Source organism: Gopherus evgoodei, chromosome 1 (assembly GCF_007399415.2).
Source record: "Gopherus evgoodei ecotype Sinaloan lineage chromosome 1, rGopEvg1_v1.p, whole genome shotgun sequence".
NCBI classification, from domain to species: Eukaryota; Metazoa; Chordata; order Testudines; family Testudinidae; genus Gopherus; species Gopherus evgoodei.
The window spans coordinates 93,566,018-93,578,258 of record NC_044322.1 but is presented as its reverse complement, the minus strand read 5'-3'; the positions used below and the strand labels follow the sequence as shown (position 1 = coordinate 93,578,258).

Below are 12,241 nucleotides of genomic sequence, written 5' to 3'. Positions count from 1 at the left end.
AAAAAAATAATGATCTCTTGGGTGGATCTGGAGTGGCTGGGATCACGCTTGGCAGGCTTTGATCCTTCCCACCAGATTGGAGACAGAATGTTGGGATGCGATTATAATGGGGTTCTATATGAATTCAGAGATCCGAACACACAAAACACATTACAGGATTAGCACCTGTTTTATGCATATCATATAATATTTCTATATTACACACACAGAGTACACGAAAATTTAGTTTGCAACTTCCTGCACTCAAAAGTTAGTATTAATAATGCCAGTATTAAGGTTGCTTATTAAGTGAGGTTCATCCATTCTGTGCACTAACAGAATCAGGGATCCTGAGGAAAAAATAGTATATGATCATATGATTAACAATTACAAGATAATATATATGCACAAGTGGGCTAAGTTAATGTTGCCCAGGCAACCTTAATTCTGGGATTTCCTAATTTTTGAGTACTTGACTTTGCCACCTTAATAATGTTTATTTTAATTTAGGGTGGGATGGTTGTATGTGTAATTTCCCAGGTTTTTGAAAAAATTAACTGAAAAATCATAAAGTCCATCATATGGTATCATATTGTCACTCACATTGCCCATCAGCAATGCTGAAAACTTTAGATCAGCTGCTTGCACTAAGAGTATGTGATAGCATTAATAGGTTGTCATCCTGTATTTCAGTGGTCCCCAACCTTTTTGTGGCCAGTAGCACATTCATGTTTTCAGAAGTGTGGCTGGTGCCAACAATTTTTCAAGGCTTATTTTATATTTGTACATTAAATAATATGAAAAACATCATATTTAATATTACATAATATATGAATCCAGAGAGAAGCTGGAGAGAAGTCCTGAGGACAGAGAACACTGGATCCCGCAGCACTCTGTCCCCGGCAGGTACAGGGCCACAGCTTCTCTCCTCTACTGGGCACTAGGCGGGTGCACATAAATGCCCCGGCGGGCACCATGGTGCCCGCGAGCACCGCGTTGGGGACCACTGCTGTATCTGACTGTTTGCCAGTGAGTTTCACAAGTATTTGCTGACAGCAGAGGAGTAGTGAGACTCAGGACTTACCTATACAAAGAGTTACTGAGTGGCAACCTATTGCACCAACCTAGCTGTGAACCATTCTTACTTCATAATAAGAGTTCCATAATATACTACAGAATTTTTCTGCATGGGATCATGAGTCCATGTGGCCAGTTAGTATGCAGTCAACTAGTGTACCACGGATTTACAACCACCTTGTTATGCACTGTCCCTCCATAAAGACAAGCCCTCAGAAATCCTGAGTTTTGTTTTAAGCTCTGGAGGGAGTATGCTTTGGGGTTCCCGGATTCTTCTGCCCTTACTCTCCAAGCACACCTTTTCTGCCTTTTCACCTTCAACCTGTGCTTGTACCTGTCCTGACTCTTCTCCCCCCTAGCTCCTTGTCCCAGTCTCATTCTCCTTGCGTAGTCCATCCCAATCTCCACTCCTCAGGCTTCTCATCCCAGTCATAGGTTCGTTACCAAGACATTCACAGTTCCCTCTTTCCCACATCTGCTCCTGTCTGTCTTCCATACCTTCATCTCCAGTCACCTCCACACATGTACATTCCTGGTTGTCCCTGGCTCCCAGTCTTAATCTTTCTCTCCCTGCACTCCTCATCCAATCTCCCTACCTTCTCCCTAATTCCTTAACTGGTCTCTTTGCCCAACCAGTATGAGTTCACTACCACCACCACAGTGATTTTTAAAAGGTCCATGAATGTAGCCAGTTTAGGGCAGATTTTTACAGGGACAAAAAGCCTGGCTCCCTGCTAAGTTTCAAGTCCCTGCTCCAAAGCAAAGGGGCACTAGAACTATTCAAAATGAAGGTCACCAGAATATTTTAAATGGGCAAAACACTGCATTTGCCTCTAGCCTCATTCTTGGAAAGTGCTGAACCATTTTGGCTGTAATTTTCCCCAAAATAATTAAGCCTGAATCTGATACCTAGCATGGAAAATTTCAGCCCAATTGGTTAAAGTTTGTCAACATTATAAGAAACTAAAAACCAGGTCCTCTAATGGGAAATGTCAGGCAACCTTAATAACAGGTGGACCTACCACCTCCATCTGTAACTGAAAACTAGTATCCGTGTGAAGTGGTATTTTTGAGACTCATGAAACGAGCTGGAACATAATGCAAAGTGGAGGTTTTGCATATTACCCTTATGCTCTTCCAGTCCTTTCCTAAAACAAGGCTAAGATCAGCCTTGAATTCACTGCTTAAGTATCAGAGGGGTAGCCGTGTTAATCTGGATCTGTAAAAGCAGCAAAGAGTCTTGTGGCACCTTATAGACTAACAGACCTATTGGAGCATGAGCTTTCGTGGGTGAATACCCACTTTGTCGGATGCATGTCATCCGACGAAGTGGGTATTCACCCATGAAAGCTCATGCTCCGATAGGTCTGTTAGTCTATAAGGTGCCACAGGACTCTTTGCTGCTTTCACTGCTTAAGTTATTAATAAGGTTTTTCTAAAAACCTCTTCTATTATATTTATGACTTTTTGTATGTGTTTTGTTTCACTGGTGCCAAAATTTTCAACATATGCACAGACACATAGGTATTTTGGTTGCTGATATGTGCATTCCTTGATGAACACAAGTACTAGATAGCAACTTCCATTAAACACCCGCATATTATTTTATTTATTTTATTATGTGTATTGTGGTAGTGCCTACAAGCCCTAATCGTGGACCATGACCCCATGGCATTAGGCACTGTACAAACACAGAACGGGAGAGATGGTCCAAGCCTCAAAGAGTTTACAGTCCAATTAGTCTAAAAATCTAATTGTTCTTACAGCATAAATAGTGTCCTACCATTTTAAACTGCTTCAAAGCCCAGACAGACGATAGGTAGCCCTATAGTGAAGATGAAGGCTATGTGATGGTGTCATAAACAGATAGCTAAGGGTTAATATTCTTTTACCTGGAAAGGAGTAACCTGAAACACCTGACCAAAAAGACCCAGCCAAATGCAGTTAAGTGGACTGATGAGTGTCAAAAGGCCTTTACCCAACTTAAGGCAACGCTCATGTCTGACCCTGTGCTCAGGGCCCCGGACTTTGACAAACCATTCCTAGTAACCACGGATGCATCTGACCGTGGTATAGGAGCAGTTCTCATGCAGGAAGCAACGGATCACAACTTCCATCCTGTCGTGTTTCTCAGCAAGAAACTGTCTGAGAGGGAAAGTCACTGGTCAGTCAGTGAAAAGGAATGCTATGCCATTGTGTACGCCCTGGAAAAGCTACGCCCATATATTTGGGGACGGCGGTTCCAGCTACAAACTGACCATGCTGCGTTAAAGTGGCTTCATACTGCCAAGGGGAACAACAAGAAACTTCTTCGTTGGAGTTTAGCTCTCCAAGATTTTGATTTTGAAATTCAGCACATATCAGGAGCTTCTAACAAAGTAGCTGATGCACTCTCCCATGAGAGTTTCCCAGAATCCAGTAGTTAACAAGTGTTCTTAAAATGTACAAGTCTGTTAGTTATATACTTAGTGGTATATGTAAAGGTGCATGTGTTGTATTAATCTGTTTATTTTAAAGTTCTAGGAGGAAATCACCGCCAGTGAAGTTCCCCACTGTCTGCAATTTGGGGGGCATGTGATAAACAGATAGCTAAGGGTTAATGTTCTTTTACCTGGAAAGGAGTAACCTGAAAAACCTGACCAGAGGACCAATCAGGAAACAAGACTTTTTCAAATCTGGGTGGAGGGAAGTTTGTGTGTGAGTCCTTTGTCTTGTATCTGTCCCTCTCGGCTATGGGAAGGATTTTTCTGTCTCCTGTTTTCTAGTCTTCTGTTTCCAAGTTGTAAGTACAAAGATAGGAAGACCATAGGTTTGGTTTTTTTGTATTTACATGTGTATAGTTGCTGGAATGTGTTAAATTGTATTCTTTGTGGATAAGGCTGTTTATTCATATTTCTTTTAAGCAATTGACCCTGTATTTGTCACCTTAATACAGAGAGACCATTTTTATATATTTTTTCTTTCTTTTTACATAAAGCTTTCTTTTTAAGACTTGTTGGAGTTTTTCTTTAGTGGGGAACTCCAGGGAATTGAGTCTGTAGCTCAGCCAGGGAATTGGTGGGAGGAAGAAGTCAGGGGGAAATCTGTGTGTGTTAGATTTACTAGCCTGACTTTGCATTCCCTCTGGGTGAAGCGGGGGGCTCTCTCTCTCGGTACCTATTTCCAGGACTGGAAATAGGGAGGGTGGAATCCCTCTGTTTAGATTAACGGAGCTTGCTTCTGTATATCTCTCCAGGAACCCAGGGAGGGAACATCTGGAAGGAGGAGGGGGAAGGGAAATGGTTTATTCCCCTTTGTTGTGAGACTCAAGGAATTTGGGTCTTGGGGTCCCCAGGGAAGGTTTTTGGGGAGACCAGAGTGCCCCAAAACACTCTAATTTTTTGGATGGTGGCAGCTTTACCAGGTCCAAGCTGGTAACTAAGCTTGGAGGTTTTCATGCTAACCCCCATATTTTGGACGCTAAGGTCCAAATCTGGGAATATGTTATGACAGATGGGTATGTTATTCCATGGGAATATCTGCAGTGGACTCAACATTCCTTGCATATAAAAAGGATACCTCCAGAACAATTGCAGAATCTGATTAAAGGACTATGAAATGAAGCTCAGTTGTTCAGTGACAATGCTTGAACTTCACATGACAAGCACTCTCTTAAAAAAAATAAAAGAACATTCATAAATGTACACATTCCAAAGCCAGAAGGGTCCATTACAATCATCTAGTCTGACCTTCTACATAAGACAGGCCAAAAAACCTCATCTAGTAATATCTGCACCAAGCCCATAATTTCTTTTTGAGCTACAGCATCTTTTAAAAAGATATCCAGTCTCGATTTAAAGACTTCAGGTGATGGAGAATCCACCACAGCCTTAGCTGTTCATTGTAGTAATATAAAAAGGCATCGAATTATCAAGAGTACAAAAAAGAATCAGCTGAATACTGTGACAAACTATTGACCATCTGCAAGCATTTTTAGTAACCTACGTAACTCACCAGATTCTATTGACTATATTGGTTTCCATGCACAAATGGAAGAAATCCCTACAGCTGCTCTTGAGGGTATTAAGTTTTCACTTCTATTTACAAACTCATCTCTGAATATTGCACATGCTCCAAGACTATTTTTAAAACACAAAAATGAAGCTTTTAAATTTTCACAAGCCAAACAGAATCCTGAAGGTGCACTCTACACAGTCAGCTCCAAATCACACGCAACAAGTTACACAATTAAAAGATTAAATAATAAATTAATACCACACCATCACTCTGTTACCTGAGTGTACATTACCAGCATTCCCTCCAAGAATCTGTTTCCACACTGTAAATTATAGCAACACCAGGGCTGGGAGAAGGTGATCCACAGCAGCCTTCTCCCCTCTGCTGAAAGAAGTGGGAAATATATGCCTCCCTAAAACTTTCCACAGTGCTCTTCTTCAGACCCTCCCCTCACATTATCACTAGCTATTCCTGACCAAGGTTGCTTGTCTTCCTTGTCATGTGACAGTGGGAAGCTATCACAAAAAGTTACATTCTGCTCACAGCAAAGCAAAACTTTAATGGAATAAGGAAAATGGTATTATCCTAAAAGCTACAATCTCTCTCAGCATTTCAATTTACAACTTGAATGTGGAACCTTCCCCTGCCCCCTTTTGGCTTCTTAATTGAAAATTAAAATATAATAAAATAAAATAATAAAATAACAAAAACACACATCCTCACTCTTTATACATAGAATTGCTGATACTGGTTTCCAGTTCCCCACACAGCATCAGCATTCAACCGGCTATCCCCATGATGTTACACAAATGAGCCCTCATTGTCCCCTAGCCAAACTTCCAATCCCTTTTGGAGATCCAGTCTAACACATTTCTATTTTCTTCCATCCTGTCCTAGCAACAAGAGACATTCAAAGATCCTTGTCATGTTCAGCAGGGTTTACCAGTTCCACTCAAAACTTACATTCCAGTAGAAGTTCTGCATGGGGAGAGAAACATGCAGAGAAAACTCTGCTTCTCCTTTGGCATGCAGGTTATACTCTGGGCATGGGCCATACACAGTTCCTAAAGGGACGCATCTTTCCCACATATACATATTATGAAATACATAGAAAGAGACAGTCAAAATATATCTAGACCTCAGATGAATATGTATATGGACAAAGCGGTGATTGAACATATTAAACTAGTTTTTAGCACTTACTACTTTGTGATTTATAATGAGAAAGATTTATTTATTAAACAGTGCCCAGGGGAGAAAAAAATCATTTTACATTCATTACTAAAGAAAACTACTGTGGGTGAATTGTTAGAGCAAGTCTCTGATCCCTTTCCCAGATCTTCCTAAACTGGAGAAAGGAGAGATCATAGTACTAAATGGAAAGAAAAATAACCAAATATCTGTCTGTCAATTATTGTAGAAGTAGAAGATTTCATTACTTCTTGAGTGGTTTGTAGTGAAATTCCTCCCATGTGTGTGCAAGCCATGGGTGCCAGAAGGACACTATACTTCACAGGGAAAGAGCTGGCACTCAGAAGAAAGAATAAGCCAGGCTACAGACTACAAAAAAACCTTGACCCTAAAAAAATATCATGGAAGGTCCATAGTTCATCTTGCAACAACGAATGTAATTGCAAGCCTAAAAATTGCATTTGAAATTAGGAGAGGAAAAATGATGTCTCTTATGCTGATCTCCCTCCTTCTCTTAAAAAAAAAATTAGCCAAGTCTGCAGACACTCCGCTGCCTGATTCTTTATGTTATTGTAATTAAAGGCAATAGTCACAGAGCTGATAAAGGGTGCAAGCTGTAAAGTTAACCCTTATCTTAGCCAAAGTGATAACTGCAACAGTGGTATCAAATTGTAAAGGAAACAAAATCAGAATATATTCTGAATAATGGACTCATGTACAGCTCTGGAAGTCAATTGGAAGGCTCATTTTCTCAATCTTTAAAGAGTAAACAAATTATATCTCAGCCTACCATCAAACTTCTTGTGCCTGGACACAAAGGTGGTGCGCACAAAGTGACTTGTTTCCTCCACCAAGTTTTCAAATTCCAATTTGCTCTGTTGGCTCAACTTGTCCTCCATTTCTGTGGTGCAGCATGTATACTCCTGAGGACAGATTCTCAAATGTTCCCCTGCAATAGTAAGAGAAAGTATATTGTTTACTTATAAAAAATGAGCAATGGGTTGTGATTACCTTAATGGACACAGTGCTCATGAAATGCACACTTTTTATTTAGAGTGCATGAACAAACATACTGATCAAACATAGAAACAATCATCTCTCTGCTAGACCATTTCCGTGACCCTCCAGCCCTAATATGGGAACACTTTGCATCTGACCTACAATTTGGCCTCAATCTTGGATTCCTTGCCAAATAGGGACTTTTATCTTTGCAATGCCATTTTGGTAAGCTTTGCAGTTCAAATGAGACTCTCTCAAGGTTAAACTGATTCTTAATTGAAGAATCCCTTTATGTAAATCTCGAGGACTGTTGCTTGCTCCTTGCTTGCATTTGAAATGTTCTGAGAAATACCCGGTGACAAGGCTAGTAATAAAGCTTTCAGAGCTTTCTCTCTACCAGACCTCTGATATGAGAATTACAAATTTTGGCAGCTTTGCCATACTCTGTTAGACACAAAGGGTAGGCCTAGGCAGAAAAGGGAAGAAAGGGAATGTTTCCCTGATGTGTGCTTCTCCCTGTTTGACTGCCTTAGTACAGTAACACTTTCTTTCCACTTTCTCCCTTCTGCTCAAACAAGTGTATTTTAATAGCAATGTTTGGGTTCCACACATTTTTTTGGATGACATTTCTTTTCAGACACAGCAAATGCTCCACTTGAAGCAAGAACGTGATGAAGGGTTTAATTAATGCTTATGCTATATGGAAATGCAACGTAAAAGGTAATGAAAGCCTCTTATTTAATTCAATAGATTTCTCTCTTTATGCAGTGACAATATTGCCTTCTTCAGTGCAATTTCCAAGTGGAAGCCAATTCTGTAGCTCATGAAATTAAAATGGTCTGTTATTATATGAAATCTGAATTTCCAATTGATGATGTACTCTGGGTCTCAGAAATGTTTAGCCTGGGCTGTATGAAAGGAGAGAATTCCATCTCCCTGCTGAGAAGTAAGAAAAATGATAGGCCTCTTCTTGTAAAGCAATGAAAGCATTTAGCTTTTCATGTACTATATCCTGATTAAATTCCTCTGCAAGCTTTTATATGATGCAAATAAGACGATGGACAAAGCTCAAGGATTAAATACATACTGGGGGCTTGATGCTCATTTACACCAAGGCCACTTTGCACCACTTTGGAGTGTAAAGAGGACTTCAATTCTGTGAGTTTGTGAGTATGAGTGAGAACCAGAAGAGAGAGAATTTAGTTATTGTACCATCAAAACAATTGAGATGTTAAAAATAAATACACATGCTTAGAACAAACATTGTGTTGCACGTGAATCTGCACTTACTTTATTCCATTTTTTTAAAGCCTTTTGTTCTGAAGTGCAATCATTCCCAATAACCTTCAAAGGTTTAATTTGTTCCTCTGTGAGTTTTCACACAGGAAATTTCTTTTAGAAATCTGAAAACTTTACAAAAAATGTAGACATGATACATCTTGAAGGAAGGTTATTTCATCATCACTCTTACTACTTATTTGTACTGCACTCTTAACAAGGAGGCCCTAGTCATGGACCGCGACCCCATTACGCTAGGCACTATACAAACAAAAAGTGTGGTGGGTGTTAGTGATGATCTCACTGCTTATTAGAAGTCAGAAACACAAAGAAGATTGAACAGTAGATGCCTTTGAAAATCTGTCATTACAAGCAGATTTGCCCATCTGAAGTGATTATGTAACACTGCGAAAACATTGCTAGACATCCTCTTTCCAAATGTCGGAAAATCCTCACACAAAAAGACTCAATAGCCTTCTGGTTTGCAACTGAAAACTCTGGAGAAACATGTACTTTCCTCTTTCCAGCTTTGGGGTTAGTTTATGCTTCCTTTATATTACAACTACTTCTTTTTGTCTCTTTTTTCCATGTTCTCGTGAACTTTGGAATTTATTCCTTTCCTCTCTTTTTCTCCCACATCTGTTTTTTTGTTGGCCTTATCAGATATTGCACCTGTTTGTTGTCGTTTCTATTGAATAATAGGTAATAATCAGGCTTCAGTGCCTAACTATGAATAGCCACAGTTTTAGATATTATCATTATTTCATTCAAAATATCAAAGTGCAATAAGGCCTAAGGTGTTCAGTATTTCAGCTATTTTGTAGCATCATTAATTTCCTCTATCCCATTTATTTGCAGGCCTACTTTCTCTTTATTACTGCATCGATCACCAATTTGTTATAAAAGCCCATCTCACCTCCTTGACTGCCAGGAACTCATTCTGTTTATTTTCCTTTTTCTGTCTCTCTCTCTCTCTTCCTTTTTTTTTGTGTGCAATTTTTATTTTTTCCCCTTAACAGATTGTGTGTTCTCATTCATTTCATTACTTATATCCTTACCCAATAATTTCAACCACCACTTTTTTAATGGTTGAAATGTGGATTTCCTTGGTATCATAAAAACTCTAGATATTTAATACCACTCATCCATTCCTCTCCCCATATTGTACCCTTCTATATGGACATTCCAGTTATGAGAACTTTCCCATCAGGTTTCAGTTATGCCCACTAGATTAGAACAAGCATTAGTAACACTTCTAGCTCATCTGTCTTTTTCCACATACTTCTTGCATCTTAGTGCAGACCTAAAAACATAATACTATCTGTACTCTTCATATTCTGCTTCCAAACAATTTTTTTCTCATTTTATTTCCTACATTGGAAGTACGTGCCAGATTACAGAATTAAGCAAAAGTTACTTTCTACTTCAAATTCTCCTGGTTCAAAGCTCACTGAAGTAATTGGAAGAGTCTTACCGACTTCAAATGAACAGGAGCAGGTCCTTAAATCTTATATATAAAACATTGCAGGAGACAGTCAGGCCAAGATGTTCAAAATGGACTGTATCTGTTAGGCTCCTGAATCCGTATTTAGGCATTCAGTTAAGTGGCCTGATTTTCAAAACTAATGAAAGCAGTTCCCTGCTTAAGTCAGTGTGAGTTCCTGGATGCTCACACATTTTGAAAATAGGTCACTTAACTAGATGCTTAATATGAACTCTGAGCTTAACTTCAGGCACCCAAGTAAATTATTGAAAAGCACATAAATGATGTAGGTTTCAAAGAACCCTTTTCAAAAGGGCCTAAGTCACCTGGGCACTGCTTTGAATACAGAGTACTCTGTCACCTATGCACTATTGAAAATTTTTCCTGTTTGTAAGCTTTTAATACACAGCTAGTGGCTCTTAAATTTCACAATATTAGCAGAATCATCCCACTAACTATCTTTTTTTCAGAGTCCTTTCTATGGAAGATGGCCATTTTGGTTTAATTTCAAGCAGGCTCCATCTCATCTAAGAATGTCCTTTGAACATATGTTTTTGCCCCTAAAATTTTCTTTCCTCCATGATATCAAAGGTAACTATCTATTGATAGTAACACTCATTCTATAACACTGATTAAGAAAAAAAGTCATGCAAAATATTAAAAGTAAAACATTTAGCATTTAGTCGCTGAAATCATTGTGCTCCTGGGTGGATAAATCAACATCAAGCTGCATTATGTTCTAAAAGGCTGCACCATTATTACATATCGCACACACTAAAACAACATTAAAAGAACATTATTACGGTGGCAAAATCAAGCACTTGAGAGTTAGGAAATGTCAGAATTAAGGTTGCTGATGCAACTTGAATTTGGCCCCTTGTGTTTGTGTGCATTTTGACACAGTCTTTAATTACATGATTATGTCTTATTTTTTTCCATAGGATCCCTGCCTCATTCAGTTCACAGGATAGACAGTGCTAAGTTAATGAAGAACTGCCAGTCTTATAGCCCAGCCAAGCCCCGCTACCAATCCCTTACTCAATCTGTCCCAGCCTTCCTGCCCAATCAGTCCATGCCTCCCCTCCCTCTGCTCCCAGTCTCCTTGTCCAACCATTCCCAGGCTCCCCTCTCCAACTCATATTCAGTTTCTTCCCCTCTCATCAGATCTCTTTCCCAGTTTACTCCTTTTCCTCTTCCTTGATCTAGCTGTGTCCCTTTGTATTTGCATAGCTGGCTTCCTCCTCCATGCTGTCCAGGGCCCAGTCGGTGTGTGTGTGTGTGTGTGTGTGTGTGTGTGTGTGTGTGTGTGTGTGTGTGTGTGTGCGCGCGCGCGAGATTAACGGCAAAGGAGAGACAACCTCCCCACTCTCAGTTCCAGTGCTCAGACACACTCCAGAGCAGCTGGGAGCAACCATTACAGACAAGGAAAATTTTTCTAACCCACATAGTCCTGGACTGGAACAGATCAGTGTGTTGGGATGGTCGCATGTGCAGTCTGGTCACACCTGGAGCCTGTGAGGGGGTGAAGCATGCTCAATGAGGATCAGGGCCAGATTCAGCTTTTTTGCCACTCCAAGAGGCGAACCAAAAAAAAAAAAGAAAGATAAAGCCGATCAGTGGCACTTCGGTGGCAGCTCAATCGTGCTGCTCCATTCTTCGGTGATCATTCAGTGGCAGGTCCTTCGCTCCCTCTCTTCCTCTTCGGAGGCACTTTGGCAGCAGCTCAAAGAGGAACTGAGGGACCCGTGGCCGAATTGCCGCAGAAGACCCAAATGTGCTGCTCCTTTCCTTTGGCCGCCCCAAGCACCTGCTTTCTTTGCTGGTGCCTGGAGCCAGCCCTGGTGAGGATAGAATCTTTGCAGATCTTAGCTGTTAAGCTCTAGCAATCTTCTAATGAGCCTGGGCAAACTGCAATTTTTCAAAGGCTTATAACTTACTCAAATTTGGGTAACTTTTCATGGACATGTCAGAAAGCACAACTCCGACATAAAGGGCATCCTCTGCCAAATTTCAAGTTCCTTGCCCCATAACACGAGGGAGCTAGAACAGGGTTTCTCAAACAGGGGTCGCTGCTTCTGTGGGGAAAGCCCCTGGTGGGCTGGGCCGGTGTGTTTACCTGCCCCGTCCGCAGGTCCGGCCGATCGCGGCTCCCACTGGCTGCGGATCGCTGCTCTGGGGCAATGGAGGCTGCTGGAAGTGGGGGCGCTGCACCTCCCATTGGCCCAGAGCAGCGATCCA

General features: G+C 40.6%; 1 protein-coding gene across 2 annotated transcripts in view; it reads right to left on the bottom strand.

Moving 5' to 3' along the window:
* Window positions 1-12,241, bottom strand: part of GPC6 (glypican 6) — a 1,184,479-nt gene that overhangs the window by 798,009 nt on the left and 374,229 nt on the right. For both annotated transcript variants that reach the window (XM_030567367.1, XM_030567376.1), the window contains exon 2: window positions 7,034-7,192. In XM_030567367.1, coding sequence (XP_030423227.1) covers window positions 7,034-7,192 — 159 coding nt within the window. The remainder of the gene's footprint in view (window positions 1-7,033; window positions 7,193-12,241) is intronic.